Below are 25417 nucleotides of genomic sequence, written 5' to 3' on the forward strand. Positions count from 1 at the left end.
CCTATTTCAAATAGATACAAAATATAGTGATGCTAAAAGAATTGAATGGTCCTTCATGATGGGGACCAGCCACTGAATTTCATTACCAACATTACAGCATAACAAAATTTTGAACATTGGTAATTTATGGCACTTTCCAGTAACTTGTTTTATTTTTGCGTAATTGCTTCACTTATTTAACTTTGTAAGATGAATGGGCTTCACCAAATAGCAATTGGGCTTTTGAGAGTTTAAAATGAAAACATTGTTGCTGGTTGTGTTCTATGTCCACACTCGAGACCTGAGGGGTAGTGTAGAATACATTTGAAACCTTAGGGCAAGTTGGTAATGTTGGTAATACGATTCAGTGACTGGTCCCACTCATGAAGGACCGTTAAATTCTTTTTGTTTGTGTTGCACGTTTAATTTGGACACATTTATGACAAAGAGTATGTTCATGTTGTCAATGTTTATTTCTGTCAGCTTGAGGTTTACATTAAATTATGCTTTTCATATTAATTTCTATAAAAATATCTATAAAATAACATTTTAAATTAAGTACTACTTGCAGATAAGGCACTCAGTTAAGGTCAACCATCCTGAGATGATCTGTTGATTCCGTCAAACTTCATATCTCCAAATTTTCAGTTGTACTGTTAAAGTTGTCTTTGCAGACTGTTGTGTGTTACCCTGGTGTTAAACACTGCGTTAACTCCAGAATCTGTAAACTATGGTTAAGAGGAACAACTGAACGGACTAAAGCTACTCTGGAGTTTTAAAAAATAAGTTGCCATGAGTTTGAAATCTCTGACTACTAGTGTGGTTCTTTAGTTGAGTTAGTGGTTCTGTAGACTGGAACAGGAAAGCAAAAGGCACTAATGCATATTAATACTTCTTATCTGTGGACTATAGCTCTTTGAAGTACAACTTATTATTCTGAGGATATTTACAGTGTTGAAAGTGCTTTTCATTAATTACTATTGCCATAGTTATGTTTCTCTGAAGTAACAGACTTTCAGCTTTTGTTTTTGCTTTGGTTTCTCTTTCTATACTTCCCTCCTTTGGCTTTTGTTTTTTTCTTTCGTTTTGAATCAGTGGCAGTTCTGGCATTTGGGGTGGCACCTCTGTTTGTTCACGTTGCAGCGGCAACCTCCGCTTGTGTCTCCAGGACCCTATGAGGAAAACGAGAATGATCAGCACTAAACCCTGAATGCAAACCACAAATAAAACTGGTTGCACACTTGAAATTAAACCAAGCTGAACTACAGAACTAAGAACAGGCTTCAATTAATAGATTTAAAAAAGAAGGTTCTATGCTTCAGCACGGTTAGAAATCAGCTTTATGCAGTGGACCAATCAGGAGGCAGTCTAAGAACAAACAGGCCACTTCTGTTCAGCAATCATACAGCATATTAACAAATTCAAACCACTCCATTCTTTAGCCATGAAGACGGCTTCAAAATACTCAGCTTCAAAATGCCATTCCTGTTTAAAGCATAATGCCAGTTGAACACGGTGAGTCTGACAGGTTACACACCCCTGGACCCCAGCGCGGCCCTCTGGTGACCCAACAGATCTCTGTGTGACAAACAGTACAACGCAGCCAATCACAGCCTTCTTTCTTCTGCACAATTATGCCACACTGGGGACAGTGCATTGCTTCCCCAGACCTCACCAGATTCTGAGGGAAGAAATGAGGAGGTGGGGTTAATAACAGGGAAACTAGGAAAGCCAAACAAGCAAAGCAGTAAAGAAATATCAAATAACTCAAGAAAACAATCAAATTCATTTACTTAACGTGAATAAGTGTCATGACAACACTTCCAATTAGTAAATACTTCATGTTTAACAGAGGTGGGTAGAGTAGCCAATAACTGTTCTCAAGTAAGAATATTGCTACTTTAGAATAATATCAAGTAAAAGTAAAACGTAGTCACCTAATAATTACTTGAGTAAGAGTAAAAAGTACTAAGTGACAAAACTACTCAAGTACTGAGTAACTGCTGAGTAACCTCTTTGTTTAATAACCAGGACGTCAAATAATACACGAAAATATAAAACAGCAATGAACAAATTCAGAGCTGGAGAATATCTCTTAAACAACTAAAACAATAATAAATTAAATCTTTACAAAGTGGCAAATTAAAGTCAGCCACAATAACGTAAACACAAAACAGTGGTGAGATGCAGTTATGTGACAGAGCCTCTGTTCGAAGTCTCGACAAAACAAAAAGAGATGGAATGATAAAAACAAGTAGCGAGTAGCAAGCAGATTATAGCTCAATGTAACGAAGTAAAAGTACTGCTTCTTCTTCTTCACAAACACACTCAAGTAAAAAGTAAAGATTATGCTGCATTTAAACTACTCTTATAAGTACAATTTATCCAAAAATTTACTGAAGTAAATGTAGTGTGTTATTACACAACTCTGATATTTAAGTAGCCCTCATTTCAAGACCTCTGAATAAAAGCAATGAATAATAAACTGGAATGCTCTGAAGAAGCTGCACCTAAGCCCAAGGTCATTAGCTGGTACTGATAAAAACTGCCTAGAAGCATGCACTTCTACAAGATGTGAATGCGGGCAGTGAAACTATGTCCTCTGGAGTCATGGAGCCGCCTCCAATTTATTCGGGATGAGTTGGAATAACATTTGTGATCAAGAAATTAACATCCACCATCAGTATCATAATCTCAGCAATCAAATCCTCACTGCAATGTTCTGACAACTAGTGTTTTATTTTTTAATATATTTCTTTACATTTTTTATAATATATTTAGTTCTACTGAAATAATTTTACACATTTATCTGCAGCAAATATTTAAACACAAATATAGGAAGCCGTAATGGCAGCATTAAAATTCCATGTGTGTGTATGACCTTTAACAGATCCCGGGTTCTTCGGGCTGCAGTGTCATTAATGGCACGAGCAGCGAGATCGTCCTGGTACTGTTTACAGTTCATACCTTCATGGATTGCCTAAGAGACACAAAGACAGAAAACACATTTATTGCTAAACTTGTTTTAGAGCAATTTTTGACCTGTGCTTTTACACCTGGTAGTTTCATATTAGTTATTGCAAGATTACTGTAAGGAATGTCATATCCAGATCTGTTTGTACAACAACCAATGCACAGATGTTCATGTCAGCAGAAGCAAATCTAAGTACTGAAAGGGGTACTGGTGTTCAAACGTGACTAAGAAAATATTTATGTTTTTGCAGTTTTACAACAATTGACTATATTTCATCTGAGACCACCTTAAATACACCTTGGGTGAATGTGGATAACTTCTATCCAGACACACAATGCATATGAAAAAATAAGTAGTAAATGATGTGAGAGGTAGCAATAGCAAAGTTTTGTTAATTGCATTTAGATTTTATTTATTCAAGTATCTATGAAGGTTAATTGAGCGATCGCAGTGAATCAAAAAAGGGAAATATAGGGCTGTATACATATATTTTTAGGTGACATTTTGTGTCTTAAAATTTAGCACCAAAAAGCTTACTTTGTAGCACAAGTTTTAGAGTAGTTGTAATTAATGAAATGGAACGTAACATAAACAGATCCTTGTTTCTACGCTCACTGTCCATTCTCTCACTCCACTGACCATACACGAGCACTTTGTAGCTCTACCAATACTGACTGGAATCCACCTGTTGCTCTGTATACCTTGTTCATACTCTGCATCAATGATCAGGAATCCCACAGAGAAGGTATATTATGGGTGGTGGATCATTCTGAGTGCTGCTGTTACACTGACGTGGACTTGTGTGAATAAAACAGGTGTTTTTAAAGCCCTATGTCACTGCTGGACCAGCCAAAAGCGTCCTGTGTCCACCGATGAAAGACAAGAGGAGGACAAACAGGGTGTACCAACGAGATAGTTGTGTCTAACAGAGTGAACAGTGAGTGGAGTCAGTGTTTAAAATGTCCAGCAGCAACGCTGTGTCTGATCCACTCATACCAGCACAACATACACCAACACACCACCACATCACTGCAGTGCAGAGAACGATCAACCACCTAAATGATACCTGTTCTGTGGGGGTCCTGACCATTGAAGGAGACGGTGAAAAGGGGAAAAATAAAGTATACAAAGCAACAAATAGATTATAGCCTGTAATGATAAAACTACAAAGCTTCTGTAGGGTCCGTGGAACTCAGATTATGGGCCTCATTCATGTCTCGCTGGTCAGATCCATCCATTCTTTTGTATTTGTGCAAGATTTTAGAACCTCATACTGTTCCCGAACCTGTGCAGGGGCTGTCCGCATTTGGTTCCTTTAACACTGGAAAGCTTAAAGCATTCATTTTTAAGCCCTCATCCCAGCATCATCCTAGGTATTTTAAGCTGTGTTATACTTGACTGCCTTATAAGTGGAAATTCAAGGGCGGAGAATATGGTAATAGCATATTAAATGCAAAGAAACATGCACACCCACCCAATTTGCGAACATTTGGTATTCAGTAACATACACACCTTCTACTAAAATATCTGGAGGGAAGTTTTCGGAAATGTCAATTTCTTCGTATATTACGCGCAGTTTGCTTGTGTTTTTTCAAAGGTTTCATGAATGAGGCCCAGTGATTGTAGAAATAAGGAGGTGGTCATGATATTATGGTTGATTGGTGTATATACTTGTTAAGATGAATAAACATTCACAGCCTTGTTAAAACGTTTCATTGAACAGTTTGTCTTCCTGTGATAACACAACAATGAATGACCCAATGGTGACTTAATATCAAGTACAGGTACTGGCACCCCAATTGAGTGAATGCTCACATCCCCTATGTACGTGTGTGTTTGTGTGTGCTACCTTGCAGAGCAGGCAATTGTGCTTTCTGCATACAGGGCAGTGGAAGGAGTTGACCGTGTCCTCGTACACACACCAGCCTGGGCAGTCTGTGGTGGCACAATGATAACTGCCCTCACAGCGGGACTCAGCTACTGACAGACCCCTCTGTAGCCAGTGTTCATACTCCTCACCTGAAACCAGCTGAAACAAAAACCTGTGAAGCATGTTACTGGTTCATACATATATACTAATGTGTATAAAGCTGTGTAATGTAGGAGTCAACACACAACTTACAGCACGGATCTCTCTCTCCTGCAGGGTACAGTCACATGCGTATAACTCGTCTCTATATGGACAGGCCACCTGAGGATCCTCTGACAGCAGGATCACTGAACGCAAGCATTCTCTGAACACACACATACACACATCTCTATTATGAACATCCTGGACCACCATTCAAACGTACATATACCCATTCATACAGTATTTTTATTTTTTTTTGTTAAGTTTATTAGAGGTTTCAACTGTTTTACAGGAGATGATCAAAGGTAGGATTAGGATCCTGTTCCTAAAATAACTTTTTAAATAAGCAAATATACCACACATGATTTTAATATAGTACAGGAGGTCCTCAGGTTACATCAGTCCCAAGTTACGATGTTTCGTGGTTACGACACATCTCCCATTTACTGTATATAGCCTTGTTTCAACTTAAGTGGTTTTGCGTCGTAAATGTCATAACACGAACTTCGTGTTTGGTGTGCACGGCAGAACTTGGACTCGGGACCGAGGAGGATAGGTGTTAGGATAGGATAATTGCTTACAGTATGTTATTTACGTACAGTATGTACGTATGTTCCGACTTACACCGAAAATCGGTTTACAACGCGACGTAGGAACGGATCAACGTTGTAAGTCGAGGACCCCCTGTGTATTAACTGGGGTCCTGGTGTAAGAGTTGACAGCATTATCGTGATTTTTTTTATACAGAGTAAGGTTTGGTTACACTGGGCTTAATCATCTTGCAGTAGCTTGTGGAGCAGACAGAGCTAAATGACCTTTCCCCACTGTAGCTCGCCTAGTGGGCAGACTGAGAGAGAGATGTTTCTGTCGATGTGGTTAGTGGGATGCCATTTTGTATTTCACCATCATTTGTGAATGTGCAGTTATTTGTCATTGTGCAACATAAAATGAAACGTGTCTTCAACCCATCTATGGCATTGAAAACACCCACACAGAGACAATTCCAGTCTTCCAGTCCTAAGCCCTCTTCTCTAACCATTAAACCACAGATGCAAACACCAGCACCATTTTCCAGTACTGCTGTACATATTATTATACATCCCAACCACAAGGGACAGAGAAGCATCTTCAAAATCTCCTGCCCGTTATGTATCTATCCATGCTTCTAACATCACAAAATCTGGACTTGATTAAGAACTACAAGATTTATGGCACACATTGGGACAGGCACGCTGTCATTTTTCTCTCTTTTTCTGTGGCATGCTCACCTGCAGAAGCAGTGCAGACACTCCCGCAGTAGAACTCCCTCTCCTGGTTGGAGCTGCACGTAGCAGATCCTGCACTCCACACACTCTGGGTTCGGCACCAGCTCCTGGCCATCCATCTGCACCAGCCGAGCATAGTTCTCCCTGCGCTCCGTCTCCTGGGCCTAGCGCACACAAATTATTATTCAGTTAGAAAACCCAAGCAAATACAGACACGTTCACAAATTATAAAAAGTGATTATCACAGGACATTGTGATAAAACTGTAGCAAGCACACCTGATCTGTTGTCCAAACCAGGATTTATATTTTCTCACTTTTAAGTGGCCTATTTCTTTTGATCACGAACACACATAAATTGGGGAGAAAAACTGTCTGCCTTTTTCTTTTTATAAAAAAAGAAATAAATTAGAAACTATTTTTAAAATGAAGGGCTGTGGTACATTAACCGTGGTGTGATCATTTATTGGTGACTTTTAGGTGACATTTATTGGCATATATTTTTAATTGTGGAATGTGGAAATGTAATTGTACCATGTGGAAGCTGTGAAACGGCAGTGCGTTCAGCAATCTGATCACCTCAATAAAGAGGAAGCTGGTATGGAGCATAGTGGTGGAAACACAGATGTTACATTGGCTTTTAGAAGGCCTTTAGTGAACCATGCATCTTTATTGTTTTTTTTTTTATTTTGTCTTTCCTCGTCTTTTACCATTGGCACTTTGTCACCAGCAAGAACATGAAGGCCTGATGGGAATTCTGAGTGTCATGAAGTCATTTATGTGGAATTTTTGGTATCCTGGACCCAAAGTAACATACAAAGTAAAACAAGTCAGGTTTCCAGTTTGATGAGTGATGTTATCTGGGCTTCAACATCAGACGTACTTCAACATCAACTCTGCTGTTTGCTCAAGTCACTTGAGAAAAAAAGGTGCTGAGCTGGTTTCGGTATACTATGTAGTGCAGTGGTTCCAAAACTGGGGGGCATGGGGTTATTGCAGGGAGGGTGGTGCAGCTAGGCAAATCAATGTATATATAAATACATGTTATGTAATAATCCCACTGTAAATGTGATGTCATATTATTTAGTTTAATAAGAAGTTAAAGATTTGTATGGATTACAAATGATGTCCAGTGAAGTCTGGAAGAAAAATACATGTGTGCCAAAGTGTGTGTGGGGGCAGGGGCTAAAAAGTATTCTTATAAACAAAACGGGCACTACAGAAAAAGTACCACTCAGACCATGCTCTACTGCTACAGCTCCTCCACATGACCAAAATGGCAGTCAATTTATATGTGGCTTAAAAACCTTAAGTTCAGTGTTCCACAAGCCTGGGCTACTTATTGAAGTGGCAGCCTTTCTGTTCTATCAGAGATAGTGGCTCCACAGTTTCTGGATAGCTGTGAAATTATGCAAAAGGCATGTTCATGGTTTGCTGTTGGTTGGCCCAAAAAGAAACTGATTTTGGAAAGATGGAAAAGAGATGGTTTTACCACAGCCATATATATCTACGTCTGTAACAATGTTTAAATTATTTTTTAAATAAATTAATTATTTGCAGAGAACTGCATACAAAAATTGGTAAACCAAGACAGTCCAAGACATATTTGTTTTCCTCAGACTTAACACTGTTAAATTCATTATATTTAATCACTGTAGTCTAAAATGTACTTCTATTTTACTATTGTCAAAATTACCTTTGGAATCTCAGGGATCCTGTATAAGTTGAAAGTTCTAAATAATCTACAAAATTAAACCATAACTAGGTTAAACTAAAATTTAAGATGTGAAAACAAACATGTTTAAATAAATGCTAAATGAAAATGAAAATGCATTCATGAAAGTTCCTAAAACCAAACTGAATTGTCCCAAGAAACTGAAAGTAGAAGTTAGTTTTGAAAGGTGTGGTGACAGACTCAATGAGATAAAGTATATTAAATTACAAATGCTAAATCACTCAAGTTAGGTTAGCACAACCGCTGGCATCACATAGGAACAGCATTTTAATGTTCAAGAACCATGAGAGAAACAGACCTATGCACATTAAAATGGGCATACTACTCTCTGTATATTGATAAGAAATATTTAGTGAATGTGTAATGGAGAGAGTGAGACACAGCACAAACAAAGATTGTACACTGTTCATTCAGCATAGACAACTTCTTACATTCAGAAACACAGGAGAAACAAAGCAAACCCATACAGATTTGAACAATCAATAAAGTACTCAAACTGAGCAAGGTGAAATTCACCTGACAATATGACAGAAAATAAGTCCTCAGTCTTGCCATAAAATACTACCATAACATCCACTGAACAATGAAACTTAATTCTATTTATAAATGAGATATAATATAAACTAGAAAAAGCTTATTTACTCCCATTTCTATAGAGCTTCAGTGCTGCACAGTGCAAAGATCAACTATTTCTGGAGGCCATCGTGAGTAGGATCAGATTGCTTAAAGCTGGGAAAGTCCTAATTCAGTAATTCAGGATGTTTTGATGTGAAATAAACTCCTTACAGTGGTGATGATATGGATCATGGGTTTCAAGACATAAAAGTGTCAACATTTATTTACCATTTTAACCAATACATGAGTTTCATGTTGTGTGTGTGTGTGTGTGTGTGTATTAACACAAAAATAAAGGGGGTAGGGGGCAGGGTTGCCTTTCATTACCAGTACCATGACTGAATTGTGTAGTGTGATATGAAAAACTAGAGGAAAAAAAAAAATCTTTAGTATAATATCTTGTAAATTTGGGCAATTTTGGAAATATAATCTTTTATTTGTTGACTAAAGGTTTCAGGGAGAGCTTTAGCATCAGCCACAGAAAACTTAATAGAGAAACACGCTCAAACATGCAAACAGGAGCTGTGTCTCTGCATGTGTTTGTGTGTGTGTGTGTGAGAGAGAGAAGGAAGGCCAAGAGCTGATCCAATACTCATAAAATGATCATTAAATGATATCTTATATATATTCATAATGTTATATAATAACACTGTGAGGAATAAATCCATTACACTCTCCAGAGGTCTGGTTTCTATCACCACCATTTTAAACAGTTCACTTTTACCAAATTCCTTGTAAATCACTGCAGTTTGCTAGGATTCACTTATAACCCTAGCCTTGCATTCAAATACAAACCCCTACCCGCTTTCCTTGCATTCCTACTACTTGTAGGTCCACTTGTATCTGATATGTCCAAAAGTTTTTAGAGGCTATAACTGCAAACTCTTAATTTCATTTAAAAAAAAAAATACTGAATGAGCAGTTGTCTACAAATATTTGGCCATAGAGTGTAGGTGCACAGTTAGACTATAGCTAGTCTATACTGCAAAACAAATCATCAATTTGTGCATCAACGGCCTCTCTCTAACTGTGCACCAGCAAAGCATAGCTACAAGAGAGGGTTTTGTATGAAGTGGCTGAAGAGATTACATATATTTATATAAAAACGTTCTTTGTATTTTATAGCAATAAAAATTTACCACATCACAACCGACTAAAGAAAGCAGTACGGTTTAAAATGGTTAATAATTTTGAATGTTTTCAAACTACAATTTGGTTACAATTTAGTCAACAATCTCCCCTGAAGTTAAGTTAAAAATATGAATTGGAGCTCTTATGGTAAGTAAATACATATACACAGTATAACAACAGTGTATACACATTGGCTCTTATTCATCAAGTTGCATAGACATTTTTTTATGTGAGCACTTAATGTCATACAACATTAAAGCATAAATCTAAAATTAAACAAGATTGTGTAGCTTGTTTCAGACAGGAGAGAGATACCCAATTTTCACTCCATTTTAGCCAACACCAGATCCTAGTATGAGCTAACTAAAGCCCTTTTCAGAAGGGATTATTTTACCCTGGGAAGCTGGAGAAATGTTGTTTAAAAAAAGCATCAGTATTCATGGTGGATTTGCATTGGACGAGAAATCTCAGTGAAAACAACAGATATGGGAGAGACTACTCGATCAATATAGTGAGGATCAGACACAGCAGAGCTACTGGAGTTTTTAGAATGTCACTACTGTTCTGAGGACAGCCCACCTACCAAAAATGTCACTTTCATCACTATTGCTGAATACATACAAATTTAGTTATTGTTGCCTGCAACGCTCAGAAAACAGAGAAACATGTTTATCACAGGGTCACATCACCTTTGTTTTAATAGTACTTTTTAATCCTTGGGGAAGTAATGTACTAACTGTTGCAGTTTTTACAAGCAAGCTATTTGCCCATCCTTGCCTGTGATCACCATTGTCTGATTCTCATTTATATGATGTGGTCTACATTTTCAACAGGAGACATATCTGGACACAGGCCGGTCAGTCAAGCACATAACAATACTGCCTAAAGCAGGGGTCATACACAGCAAAGCTACTGGAGTTTTTAGAATGTCACTACTGTTCTGAGGACAGCCCCCTTAACAAAAATATCACTTTCATCACTAAACGCCTCCTCCAGCTCTTTGAATCTCAAGAAACCCATAAAAAACTCCATTACCCTGAGACATGAGGAATATTTACCCATTAACCAATTCACAGTGGTTAACATAAATAATTTACACACCCTGATATTACAATAAGAGTATGTCATATGCAACTAAGAGGAGTAAAAGGAGAGTTTCACCCTTCATGCAAGTGCTTTCATTCACTATGAACCCTGATAACATGTCTGAGTGAAACAATTTTTTTTAACTAGATTGACCAATGACATTGGCATGCATGAAGATTGTTTGTATTGTATAGTCACATTTTTGAATATATATTTTTCTGGGATAATAAGTCCCAAAATACAGTGCACAGATTTCACCTCGTAAAAGATGATTGTCTAAAGACTATTTACAATTGTGTTAGTAGTCACTCAAGTCCCTTCAAGTTTCAAAGCATGTAGTGCAGATGTTTTTTGAGATACATATATCAATATATATATATAAAATCTATCTGTCTCTGTGTGTAAAATGTATAAATGTATGAGATGTTCTGTTTGTCAGTAGTCCTGGTTGAGGTTGTGCTGTAGTGAGTTGCTGGCCCTCAGCTCTTCTCTCCTCCCTTTTTCCTTTAAAAAGAAAACCAGACAGAAGAGAAGAGAGTCAGACCGAGGAGCCAATCAGCACCTAATTTTCAGCCTACCCATTTCTTGAATGTTTTTGTGAGTAAAACTTGTAGAAAAATTTACTAGTGACTTATCCTATTTTTAGAAGCATGAGGGCAGAACAATAGCTCTCCCCAAAGGCTAAAAATGTGGACCATCTAGTCAAGATGCCACTCCAACTATTCTAACTATTTATTCTGAAAGTATCTAACAGCAGTAAGCTGTGGGGTAGGGGGTGCTGCGTGTTTATAGCAGAGCAAGAGTGGTGCGAGTTGTGTGATGCACTTTGGGGGTTCAAGTTTTAGCAGAGCCTGTGTGTATCTGACCTTTTGTGAAAGGCATGCTTTCAGCAGGGGGATCCAATTGATCTTAAAAAAAGTAAACATGGTGTGTACAGGTTTACTGCTGCTAGTGGCTGTGCAGACAGAATTTAACATACAAACCCCATTTTTCAGAAAAGCTGGGACTCTTAAAATAAACTGTATAAATCTGTAGTTTGTTCGTTCATTTGAAAATGTATTTAGCGGTCAAAAAGACAAAAATATTTTAAAAGTTATCAGCAACAAACAATGCTATTTGTTTAATAGATATAAATGTTACTAATTGTTGCAGTTTTTACAAGCAAGATATTTGTCCATCCTTGTCTGTGATCACCATTGTCTGATTCTCATTTTTATGATGTGGAATACATTTTCAACAGGAGACATATCTAGACACAGGCCGGTCAGTCAAGCACATAACAATACTGCCTAAAGCAGGGGTAATGAATTAAAATTCATTAAGGCCCAGTTAGAGAAAATTCTGTCAAGTTAAGGTCCAGAACATAATGTGTAACCTGCACTATGATCGGTGCCATATCCTGCATGTTAAAGTAGCCTTGTAGTTATAGCAACATTTTATGTAGTTATCAACAGAATTTCAAATGACCATTTCAATATATTTCAACAAGATTTATAAATGTGCTTTTCTTATTTCAAGTAAAATTTAGAATTAAAACAATGATTTAGAAAAAAAAAATGCACATGTAAATAAAGTCCCTAAAGAGTTGCCGTTAACTTACTGTGTTACATAACCAGCAATCTGATTCGTTCTTATTGCTGGAGCGTGGGACTTTATCCATTAACAGCAAGCTGATAGGCTCTTTATGCTTAAGGACAGGAATCCATGTTCAGTGTTTAAAAATAAGGGAACGATTAGGGGTTAAAATTTTTATACGTTTCTGGTTTTAATTCACACAACACTGTCGTCCTGAAAGTGTCCCGAAAGAGCTTTCATCATGTCCCTTGGGATATTTTTACTGGCCTCAAGGACAGCTGTGTCTAGAGCCCTGCCCTGTGTGTGCCACAGATGTGTAATGCACAGATCTGATTGGCTAAGTATCCTCACGTGTGATATGCAGAAACGCATGTGATTAGTCTTTAAAATGAGTAATTTCCTGGAGCACTAAACCTGAACCGTAATGACTAGAAGAGTCACACCATTTAAAACATACACTCTGTTTAAAATTAAACTGCTCTTAATAGTTTATCAGTTAAAAGTCCAGGTCCTGATAGGACAGATAGGTCCAGACTCGGGCCACGGGCTGCCTATTTGTGACCCCTGTCCTAAAGACTCATGCACATTCAGCAGCCGTTTCTGTCCTTGGCATTTACGCAGAGATTTCCCATGACTCCCTGAATCTTTTTATATTATAAACTCTTGATGGTGAAAGACCTAAATTTTAGCAATCTTGCTTTGTAAAATATTATTGGATGACAACTCCCATGAATTTTGGCATAAAGTGATGAACAACTACAGATTTGTGCATGGATGCTTTTGTTATGCCTTTTATATTCACCCACTTTTGTATACATTTTTCACTCCTACTTTACCCCTGTCCAAGTGAATATATTTCTTTGTTCACTTTTTCATTAAATAAAAGTTAAAGAGAATAACAAAATCACAGATTAATATCTTTATTTCATTTTACAAAATGTCCCAACATTTATGGAAATGGGGTTTGTATGTCTATGTCAATGGGTGTCTGAGTATTTTGTCAGGGACTGTATTAATGTAACCTATAGAGCATGCCAGTCTCATCAATGCATTAATATACAGGGAGTGTTCAAAACAATACAAAATACTGATTAATTTGCCATTTACCATTTACTTTGAGGTGCACCAAATGAACATATACTGTGTACCGCATTCACTGGAGTGATTAATCTACATCCAGTACATCTGGGATGAGTTGGAGTAGAATTTGTGATCCAGAACTAATCATCTGACATCAGCACAAGATCTCACCTATGCCCCTTAAGGCGGAATGCCATGAGCACATTAATCCTCAGTCAAATCCTCTCTAATAAAACTATGAATTTCAACTAATTTTCAATAAATTTCATTGAAATGTTGGAGGAACATGTGACCACAAACGTTATAATGTAGGGGCACATGACTGAAAAAGGTAAAGCAGTGGTAGTCTTAAACTTTTTGACGTGTTTAGCAGATAAAATGGCCTGTGTACATAAGCACTTCTTATGTTGTTCCTGTCATTTCATATGCCACCTGCCCCCAATTCTGCATTTGCATTTTGGAAGCCCCCTGTCCAACTTGTTCTGGTGTTTTCCCTGCTGCAACATCCCTGCCTCAGATTGTTGGATGATTAAAGCAGGGAAACCACCAAATTACTCATTGCAGGGTTCTCAGCAATAGTACTGGGAAACACATTGTGTCAATGAAGTGTTAATCCATTGAATACAAATTTTCCCATCAATATTAGAAGCATATTGTCACATATCTAAAAAAAACAGGAAATCTATTTAGTTGAATACAAATTTTGTCCATGTATGTAGCAAAATGAACATAAATAGGACCAGGTCTGACTTGCTTACTTTCTGTGTATGACCAAAACAACTGTGTTCTCAACTCTTGCTCATTTTAATTGACTTTTTATCTATTAAACTTTTAAAGTATGATTATTAGATACATCTCACAGTAAAGAAAATTAAAACTGGGTCCACTGCTGTTCTTAGTAAAAATGTTCTAAATGTGTATCAGTGAAGTTATATAGTTGAAAGGCTGCCAATATAAAGACTAGTGTTTATAGAAGTTGACATCTATGTACAAGGGTATGTGAGAGATATATATACATCTCACCTGCTGATACTGTCTGATAGCCTCTTTCTCCTGCTGGATACGGCGCAGTTCGAGAGCATCTGGTCTGTATCCTCCAGGCACAGCGTAGTTTTCAGGCCGGTCAGAACTGCACATCTCACAGCCTGGACGTGTGGGCTTGTTAATGTATGTACAGGATGGGCAGGCCCAACCCAGCTACAACAAGAGGAAAATGTGATAATTGAAAGAGAACATTTGTCCCTCCAAATCAATATATATATATATCGTCACTGTACAATTAAAAACATTTATCTCCATTTTTGTAGATTATTAGTTTACTGCATCATTTGAACACGACAGTCTTTTATGATGAATGAACCGATAAAAATGCTCCAACATTTTTTACATTGACTTCCATTGAAAGTTAAAGTTTTTACATCTACTCCAGTGAAGTTACTATTTTTAAAAAATATCTATTTTTAATTGGGAATCAAAAAATTCTGTGGCATTTTTGCAGTGTATATATCAGTCCTTTATTAAGTAAGTCTAGTGGTGTGAACTTAAATGTTTCTAAATTTAACATGATAAAATGAAACATATTATGAATTACCTCTTCAAATTATAGATTTTCTCCTTGTTAAATTATATCTGTGGTCTACATTTTCAGGCTCTGAAACATGTTGCTTTCTCTAATAGCCAGAGTCACATGAAATGTTGCATAAAACCTAACAGATGGCATTTTAGGACATTTTTAGAGACAGGTCTAAAAATGTACCCATGAGTCTAAATTACTCAAAGGCTTCAAAAAAGTACAATGTATATTTTGGACCCCAACAAATGATTGCATCATCATAACTGAAATACTGTTTAAGCTCGTGGGATAAATAATTTGTATTCAATAACAATCTGGCAAAACTAAGATCTTGAAGTTTGCCTTTTGTTGTCCAAAAGACTTTTTCACTGGAAAGCTTTCTGGTTTAAACACATGCTTTATTGAGCCCAAAGGAGATTGATGCTTAACAGAAGAAGAAATAAATATTGTGTGAAGAATGGGTACAGGTGTGACTGTGATATAAATATATATATATGTACCTGTTTGTTAGATCTGTTAGGCACCATGGCTTCGTTCAGCTGTGGCATCTCCAGATTAATGAGGTCACGAATTTCGCTCAGCCCTAACCTCTCTGCTCCAACTGTTCCACTGCCTGAATGGGATAAGGAAGTTAAAGAAAGAGGTATCACTTTGCAATAAGCTTTAAGAATTTTAAAATGGTTTAAAATGTCTTTATTATTTGCAATTTAAGCAGTTATAACATGTAAATAAACAGAAAAACACTGACACGTTGTTAAGCAAAAAGGGTGAGCCCATATTCACCTGCACTGTTAAAGCTCAGGTCTTACAGTTTACTGACATAACCTTTCCTCTAAATGAGAACCGAACATTTCAGCTTTATCTGATATTTATATTCTTACTCATCTGTAAAACAGGGGGTTGTTCTTTCTATTTATGTGTTACAACTATTCATTATTATTGATTTTATGGCCTTATTAATAATTACATAAAGACACATTTACATGGTTTATGATTTCATTTGTATATAAATGTTTTTGCAACCTATTCGTTTTGCACATGTAGGGCACTCAGGCTAGGGTTTGGGTTAGTGTATCCAGATGGATATACACTTGGACAATTTTGCCTGTACAATTACAGCTTATTGAAACTTGGTTTATGAACCAAGTGGTTGATATTTCAGAGTGATATAAATAGAGATAAATTAATATTGTTCTAAAATGACTTGGATATATTTGTTGGTATGCCCAGAAAGATAAAAAAAAATAATACGGTTAAAATGACATATACAACTAGCTGTTTTCCTCTTCGTATCACAGATTCTCAAACATCTAATCACTCACCCAGGAGAGGAGAGAATAGGCTAAAATGATTAGAAAGACAATCACAGTCAAACATGTGTGTTTCGACCAACATAAATTGGTTCGCAAACCAGAAAAGTTTATTTCCAGCTGGAACCAAAAAGTTAGTTCTTCAGCACGAACCGTGGTTTCCATCTGTGGACATGTCTAGCTTCAGAAATTCCAGAAGGGCTCAGAGTTTCAAATAAAGCATATTCCCACCAAAACAGGAATCTGCTCTTTTGCATTTGTTCTTTGGGCCTGTGATGTTTCTCTGCTGTTCACAAGCTCAGCAGGACAGCTCAGAAATCTGCAACATTTACTCGTGTATCACAACTCACTGTGATATGACCCCAACTGTAAACAAAGAATAATCAAAGACCCTGTCCTGACTCTGTCCATTTATCTGTGGCTCTGGCACTGAATTCAGCCACAGTGATCCTGGAACCAAGCAACCCTGCAACATCCCCCACTAATGACGTATACTTGTTTCCCCCATCTTAACCGCTGGACACACGGGTCGGTCCACTGGAGAGCACCAAGGTTTCAAGAATCAGGAATGCAACAGGTTCAAGAACCAGAGTTCTAAACCAGATTGTTAAAACTGAATCCTATCCAACATCTATGGGAACAGCCAAAACATGAAGTCCAGAGAAAGCAACACTTAAATAGTGACATGAGCCGTTCACTCAGGAAGAATGGGTCAAACAACCTGTTCCTAGAGGCAGAAGTTTCACTGAAAGCTACAGAAATCAACTGTCCATGCCTTTTTCATTTGTTGTATAATTTTTAAATATTCTGTTGAATCAAAAATCAAGAGCAAAGTCTGATTTACAATAAATATGGAATAAGCAATATTTGGAAGTTTCCAATTATCTCAGAGAAAATTGCAGGATCATTTTTTTCTTAGAAGGGTACCATCGTCAAGTCCATGTATATTCTTCACTTTCCAACAGAAAATAAGTGCCCAATGGCAAACGAGCCTCTGTACAAGCAGCAGGGAATTCCATGGGAGTTACTCACTTGGTGCAATGTGTGTAGGTGCAAGTCTGTATGTCTATTCTTCTACAGTGTTTGCAAGATCCATTATCAAATTACAGAAATACTTGATACACTTTTTCTTAGCTAGATTGTCTTTCACCCACTATTCCTTTTCTAGTTTTGCGAAATTGCTGGACTGTTTTGAGAACCATCCACATATTCTCAATGATATTTAAGCTAATTCCTTTTTTAAAGCTTATTCTCATTAGGACCACCAATGGACTAATGCTGAACAGTTGTTCTGAGATCACTGGTTTCTGAAAACTAAAATTGTGCAAACAAGTTTTGTGAAGTACATTACAATTGAAGAGTAATACAGTTTGAACTGCTCTGGAATTTATCAGCTGACAATCCCTAGTGAGAATTTTTGACTTACTTACAAAATTCTAAGGAATTAAATAAGGTTTAATAATTTAATTATGTTCTTTGGACTCTTAGACATGCTACAAGTTTAATAGAAAAATGTAATTGATAAATAGTAAACATTTGTTGCAGATGTTATTTTTACTTATTTTAAATACAATAAATTTACAAAATATGCCATTTTGTCTAAACCACATAAATAAGCCAGAAGTAACCTTGTCATGTGATCTGGAGAGAACAACGAAAATATGGGCACCACATACTTATCATGCATATACACAACAATTAAAAGTTTACATATACAACATTAGGAATAAATTCAGTCTCACTTCAGTTCTGCTGTATTTAAGCATACAGAACTGAAGAGAATTTTGAATGCATTTGGGTGTTGTTGCACCACTAGTTAGCATGGCAGTAAACTCTATTGAAGCATGTACATGCAAGTTGTGTGTGCACACAAAGGACCCCACCTGAGTTCTTGTTGTGTGTTTGGTGTAATCTGCTGGGCAGAGTGCTGTAGGGCCTTGAGTGTGCCGCTGGTCCGTTGGCTATAGGTTGTGTTCCCCCGTTGTGTGTGTTTGGCGAGAGTAGAGCATTCTCCTGCTCCTGCTGAACCATGGTCTGGGTCAATCTATGCTGCCGTGCTGACACCAGATACAAAAACGCTGTATCTCCATCACGCTGAACGCCATAGGATGCTAGAGAGCGTGTATCAGCACACAGACACTGACCAATCACCCAGCGCTGCACACGAGGGTGGAAGCCATACTCCACAAACACCTGCAACAAGAAATCAGATAACAATCAATATTAGGTGTTCATGTTCTTCTCTCATGCTGCAAGCCCAGCAGACTACACCAAACACACAAGAAGACAGGTGGGGAGCGGGACATGCACGCACACAACTTGCATCTACATGGCAGAGTTTTTGGAACTAATTTACATATTCTTCTTGTGTATAATATGAGTTTCTGACATGCCTTAACACACCTGCTGTTTGAGAGCAGCTATCGTGATGTGGGGGAAGACTTTTACTGTGACACAACAGGACGAGGACGCATCCTCCACCACCACTGCCAAACTGTACCAAAATAAAGATTAACAATGTCAGAGATAGCAGCTTGGTAAATTCACTTTCACATAGAAGCATATTTGATTTCATTAAAGTGTATCAATTCTAGACTTCCTACACTCATCAGTTCATGTCAATCTCCTCTATCACATATAATTACACCATCGTTTCAATCAGAAATTACAACTTTTGATGTTGTTTTTGTAAACTCTAATTTGTACTCAATAAATGCATTCCTGTTGCTGGGTATGGGCTGAATACGAGCATGTGTAGCCTTTTGGGAACAAACTTTTTTAGGTAGGTGAAATTTGTTAAAATATCAAAACACCTCAGACATGGTTGAAAAGCCTCAGACTCCAGGGGGTTAATGTATTCCTCACAATATGCATAAGTATGAAAGCAGTTCTGTTTTTTTCACCTGATCTCTGTGTCGGTGAAGGATTTCTGTGATGGCTGAATAGACAGCACTGTCTGCTGACGAGCCAGAGTCTCTGCACACACAGAAGCAGCCTGAACATCGCCAGCCTTTATGGCCCGAACCAGCTCCTGACACACCTCCTCTACAGAGAAGAGAAGAGAAGAGGTAATGTGAGCGTGGAGGGGTAGCTGGTTAATATGTGCATCCACACAATGGACAATAGTGGCTGTGTTGTTTGTTAGAGAACACATAGCAATGTGGAAACACAAAGGCCTACCTGTACTAGACAATAGGTCAGCACTGTTTGCAGCAAGGGGCTGAGGAGGCAGCTGTCTGTGATCTGTTGAAGAACTAGCAACTGAAGGAAGGATTAGAGAGACTCAGTTATTAAAAAAAAAAAAGTCACTATGCAATACAGTGAAAAACCATCTGCAACCCCACAATTAGTGTGTTGCTACTGACATGGAGAGTTAATCATAAAATCAACTTAATTCAAACCAAAGTATGTGGCTAATTCGTGATAAGGTACACAATGCCCTTAAAAATATAAAGGTCCATTAATAGGCAAACAAATTTGTTTCATACTCTTAAACATTATGTATTTTTGAAAGTGGTGATCAAATACAGCTATTTCAGCTATTCCATACTGTCAGACTAATAGCATTAATAAGTTACAGGTTAATTTAGAAATTTAAGGAAAGTTTTAAATCAATAGAACATATAACAAAATTAAAGGGCACAAAAAGAAGATGAGTACAGGGTGTCTTTGTTAAGGCTTTATAAGTCTGTGAAAGTACATCAGAAGCCAGAAAGAGAGAAAAGGGACAAAAGCAAGTGAAAGAGAGGCAAAAACAAAATGGATAAAAGAGAGACAAATGTAACAGAACAAGCAGCAATGTAGAAGTGGGTAATATGGTACTATTTTACTGCGAACAATTCTGTTATTGTCAGGATTGTTAGGACAAAAACATGGCACATGCATTTTTGTTACTTTCTTTTTTTAACACTGATGTTCACATAGTGTCAAAATGTAATAATTAAATTAGAAAGAATGAATCCTTTAGTTTCAATTTTGGAAACTAAATCTTGGAAAAAGTTGGAAAAGGCTTCTCTGGATTGCCGTTTTAAAATGTTCATTATACGTCCAAAAGTCTATATGTTATGTATATTTAATACATATACACAAGCACTTGAATTAAACGTATTACAGTCTCACTTACATTCTCACGTCCATGTGGTCACATTCTCACGTCAAGTGTGGCTGTGTTAACCGGAAATAGAAATGAAGGTTTATTGAACTTGTGAAATCATTCCAGATCGCCCAAATTTGGAGCTGTCTGCTCGTTAGCGCAGCCACGTGCACTAGGCACACGGTATCGGATGTTGTTATCAGAGTCTTGTTTGCGATTACGGGTACGAGTCAAATACCCAATACTAGTACCGGTATTCATGCATCTCTACTGCCTATCAAAGAGTACCGTTTCCCTTAGCAGGTGAAGAGCTACATACCTCGATGGGCCTCGCGGAGTGATGACATCACCACAGTGGCCCAAGCCTGTGCTTCCTGCTCAGACTGGAAGTTGAATGTGATGTGGTCATGAGGGGGCATGGTCAAGCTCAGCTCATGACACCGTGGTGTTTTGACATCATAGCACACCTTCCTCAGGTCAAACTCTACAATAGTCTTAAGGTACGAGATGACACAAAATATCAGAAGGTCATTTACATAACATAATGAAAAGTACATTTTGGTGTAAAATCTCTTCAAATAAATTTTCTGTTGAAAGTGAAAAATAACCACATCGATAACTGTAAGTTTAAGCTTGGACTCCACAGTTCATGTTTTGAGTGTTTTTTTTTTCTTTTTTAAAAATTGGGTTGAATAATTAAGGTATGTTATAAAAGAAAAACCCAACAATGTAGATTAAATGTAGAAAATAAACAGCCTGATAAGCTGTTCAATTTAGTATTCAAATTCTCAGATTCAGTTTCGCTTAAAGACGCAGCTGTAAATACTTCCACAGTCTCTGGAATAACAGCAAAGGCAAAATGATTAAAATGTAACGATACAAAGACAACAAATGTTGCTTTAACGAATTTTAGAGATTGTGAGACCAGGCAAAAGCAGAAGTAGCTAGTAAAGTAATGTTACTAAAATTCAGTGCTAAACTGATATGGGGCTTGTGGGCTCATGTTGATATCTGATATATTTGTACATCTTCCAATGCCAATACATAGACATGTATTAAATGCAGGTTTTTGGATTATATCTACCTATAAAACAGAACATTTATTACTGACGTTTGTAGAATAATCTAAATACAAAATTAATAGTATCATTAAATACTGACAGTGTTTTTTTTGTGAAAAGAATGTATGAACTAACATGACATTACGGAAGAAAAGAGAAATTTCTATTGGTGAAATGGCTAAAGGTTTGGGCACAAAGTAAAAATGATTACTTCAAGTGTGTAAGAGTTAATAAACAACAGTGGGTTTAATTGTAACTACAGGGGTTCCTCGACTTACAACATTGATCCGTTCCTACGTCGCGTCGTAAACCATTTTTCGGTGTAAGTCGGAACATACGTACATACTGTACGTAAATAACATACTGTAAGCACTTATCCTATCCTAACACCTATCCTCCTCGGTCCCGAGCCGCGTAACCGTGTATTTTTCCGCCGCACACACCAATCACCAACTTACGATGTTTACGACGCAAAAGCACTTAAGTCGAAACAAGGCTTTATACAGTAAATAGGAGATGTGTCGTAACCACGAAAACGTCGTAACTCTGGACTGACGTAATCCAAGGACCTCCTGTACTTAAAATTGGAGACATTAAGATGACTATTTTCACTGCAGATGCTAATTCAAAACCATTTTAAAGGATGGATAAAGAGTAATTCCAGTTTTCACTGTAAATCACTACAGAACGTCTTTCAAGAGCATATAACGTGAAACGTTTTACTGTAGAGAAAGTTGCCGATTTTGTTTAGTTGTTTTACAGCAGTGGTGTGAGAAACCAATGTTACGAGATCCTGTCATTAATTTCTCTTTCGTAGCTGCTTCATCAGGGTTGTGGTGGCTCAGGAGCCGACACAGAATCATTTGGTGAAAGAGAGAAACACACCCAGGACAGGGGACCAGTCCATCACATTTTGGTGGTCCGGTATCCACAGCACAAATATAGCAGTATTATTTAACAGTCATTATGAAAACTAACTTATGTTTATTCTGTGCTTTTATATCCAACGTCTATTATGCTGCAAAAGCAATTAATCTTCAAAAGAATTTTAGAATTTGAATCACTTTATCGGTCACAAAGATATTGCACAGTAATTTGTTCTCCACATTTAACCCAATCCGTGCAGTGAAACACACGTCTACTAACACTAGTGAACACTAAGTGCGGTGGGCAGCTCGGGTAGCAGCTGGGGGATATGTGCCTTGCTCAAGAGCACTTCAGTCATGACCTGCCGTCTCTGGGGATTGATCCAGCAAGCGTCCAGTTACAAGCTCAGTCCCCTGACCACAGCTGCCCCTTACAGTGTCCTCCATGTCTCTCAAACTTAATGGGTCCTCAAAACTATTTTAAAAAAACAATGTCTCAGTCAGTGTAGCTCATTCATAACAATATAGACATGAAGCTATTACCAAAATGCACATTTCTTGAAATATCTTGAAAGAAAACACAACCTAAACAACTTAATTATGCACAATATGGTGGAAATCTGACTGCGTAGACATTACTTCGACTAACATTATCTATAGTATTTTATATATACATTTATAGTAAAATAAATACTTTGACAGGTCTCCTATAATCTAAAGGATGCTGCTCCCACCCTCCACAAGTATTATGGATTATATTTTACTATTAAAAACAGAACTGGGTGAATATTAAAACAGGTAATATTAATTTTAAAAGGTTCACGTCCTACATTAATAATGTTTTGTTTGTGTACTGAAGTAAGGCAAATGTGAACGAGCCCTGTTCTGATTTAAAGTTAATTTACTGGTGATTTTGGTAAGAAATAAGAAATCTTTTTCATAACTAAGACTACTCGACCCATAGTGAAGGAACTTTTCCTCCACAAGAGATGTTTCACTCTTTCTGTAGTGTGAACTGTGTCAGTTAAAGTGCCATCGTAAGCTGTTTCTCACCCCGCTGCAGGCTCGGAGCTCCAGCCGGAATTCCCCCTCCTTCCGCGGGTTCATACTCAGCTGTAGCCGCAGCGCCTCTTCACCGGCGCCGGGCACACAGAGTGGCCGAGCTCCGGACAGTCCCACCGACACATTCACCGACATGAGTACGGTGCTGCAGCCCACCTCGGAGGCCTCAGAGCCCGGCAGGGCAGAGCCACAAGAGCCCGGCGGAGCAGAGAAAGGCCAGGAGCCCGAACTCAGCGCCATGGCACAAGAAACCTCAGACAAAAAAACACAGCGCTGTGTTTATGAGGCTAAGAGCCTTAGAACCCTCCACATATCCTGCGTTAAAGACATTTAGGTCAAAATGTGTTTCGTCATCATCCTCCTGTTTGACATCGAGCGAGGAAACTGCGCTTTCACTTCTGCTTGAGCATGGCTGACCCGCGTTTGTCTGGAGTCTCCCCGAGGTGGCCAGGCCCAGCAGAAATCTCCTCCCAAATGTGAAAACCCCCGCCCAACAGAACCACAGTCTGGCACCAATATGCGTGTCTAAATTTGCACGTCGTAGTATTTGTTCCTTAAAAATCTAAGTCGCATTAATGAGACAGAAGTAAAGAAATTCGCTGCTAAACTATAACATCCTTCTGCTGTTGTGAGTCGCCTTGTTAAGCCTGAAATATTACTAATAAAAAAAAACATAAACAAAAAACAAAGCTGTCAAGTCAGGTTTGGACTATTCAGACACCAGCACTGTCCTGAAAGATAGTGAATGTAGTGAGAAGGATAAATATGTATTTGGACGAAGATCTCCAACTATGCACTACATGTGTGAGAGGACCACTCTAGAAAGACTTGATAGTCTGTATTTTCCCAGATGTGACACCTGTGTAGGTTTCGTTTGTTGAATGCTGCACATTGGTGGTGGTTAAGGCAACTTAATTATTTACCTCCTATAAATGTGACATATTTGGGTGTCCAGATAAGTTATATATGTAGTGATTATCTGGACACCCAAATATTTCCCATTTTGTTACATTTTTATTTAACAAACAATTTTGTTAAATAAAACATAACATGTATACTTTTTTCTTCTCCAGGTAATATCTAACACATCTCCAATCTTCAATACATTCATATTACTTGAAATAAATTTGAATAACAAATTGTCAAGTAACCCTGCAACGTCAAGTATTTTCTCTCGTTAACTACACATGATTTTATCAGGATAAGCAAAAATCTGGCAACCCTGCCTCCAACTGTACAAACAAGAAGCCTGCTGTGTAAAATCCATGCCGACCACAACAAAACCACGCCCATTTCACTTAGGTTTCCAGTGAATTGTGGGGCTTTTTTTATTTATCAACAGAAGCACCGAACTTCTGTATTTCCTGTATAAAAACTTCTAAAAAATTTAAATTAATATGAATTTAAGAGAATGTAATAAGTCTCTTCTTTCTGGTCCAAAAATGCCTTTTGTAGCAGCTAAAGCGGTGGTTCTCAAACTGGGGCGTGAAGCAGAAAGAGGCGAATGTAAAATGTATTACTTAGAATTTAATCATAACTGAAAATCTAAAGTTTGTATGTTTAAATTACACAATGTTTATATTTTTCTTAATTATGTTCCAATGAAATTCATTTGTGTTGTAGAAAAATACAACGTGCGGGACCGGCGGGTGTGGGGACAGTGTTCCTCCGCTTTTGTCCAGGGAGGGAACGAGGCCCCCAGTTTTTTGAGAAGTTTGTGTAAAAAAGCCAAGTTTCAGTTTCTAGACTAGACGTAAGCAAAAGTTATAGACAAACGTGAGCAATTTGGATTTTATTATAAAAAACGGCAAAGCAAAAACGAGAAAAAAGAGACCATGCCCGAGAAGCCCAGAATGACTAAACCCAGAGGCAAAAATTGAGAAAAACTTAAAACACTCGGCCGAAGGAAACATTTAAAAACCAAAGCTGCAAAGAACAAATTA

At 37.7% G+C, this 25417-nt stretch overlaps 1 protein-coding gene across 2 annotated transcripts; it reads right to left on the reverse strand.

The window, feature by feature from the left end:
• Positions 1 to 444: 444 nt before the first annotated feature.
• Positions 445 to 23911, reverse strand: shrprbck1r (sharpin and rbck1 related). 2 transcript variants are annotated; one of them, XM_066681184.1, is made up of 14 exons: positions 23466 to 23909; positions 20805 to 20979; positions 19573 to 19653; positions 19296 to 19437; positions 18796 to 18886; positions 18276 to 18585; positions 15583 to 15695; positions 14533 to 14706; positions 6293 to 6453; positions 5076 to 5187; positions 4803 to 4982; positions 2861 to 2959; positions 1517 to 1660; positions 445 to 1151 (listed from the first exon to the last, which is right to left on the reverse strand). In XM_066681184.1, exons 1-14 carry the CDS (start codon positions 23712 to 23714, stop codon positions 1071 to 1073), a joined length of 2112 nt encoding a protein of 703 aa, XP_066537281.1. In that variant the 5' UTR covers positions 23715 to 23909; the 3' UTR covers positions 445 to 1070. The 2 variants fall into 2 exon arrangements, with proteins under 2 accessions (XP_066537281.1, XP_066537282.1); XM_066681185.1 differs by lacking the exons at positions 445 to 1151; positions 1517 to 1660; positions 2861 to 2959 and having other exon boundaries at positions 4823 to 4995; positions 23466 to 23911.
• Between the last annotated feature and the right edge of the window lie 1506 nt (positions 23912 to 25417).

Source organism: Hoplias malabaricus, chromosome 9, assembly GCF_029633855.1.
Source record: "Hoplias malabaricus isolate fHopMal1 chromosome 9, fHopMal1.hap1, whole genome shotgun sequence".
NCBI lineage: Eukaryota > Metazoa > Chordata > Actinopteri > Characiformes > Erythrinidae > Hoplias > Hoplias malabaricus.

What these genes read in the sequence shown, in the direction of transcription:
- shrprbck1r (XM_066681184.1), bottom strand. Translation starts at nt 23,714, where the DNA reads ATGGCGCTGAGTTCGGGCTCCTGGCCTTTCTCTGCTCCGCCGGGCTCT. An exon ending in TAGCTGCTCTCAAACAGCAG is followed by an intron (nt 18,586 to 18,795) that starts GTGTGTTAAGGC and finishes TTCTTGTTGCAG; the next exon opens with GTGTTTGTGGAGTATGGCTT. An exon ending in TGTCTGCACTGCTTCTGCAG is followed by an intron (nt 5,188 to 6,292) that starts GTGAGCATGCCA and finishes GTGTGTGTTCAG; the next exon opens with AGAATGCTTGCGTTCAGTGA.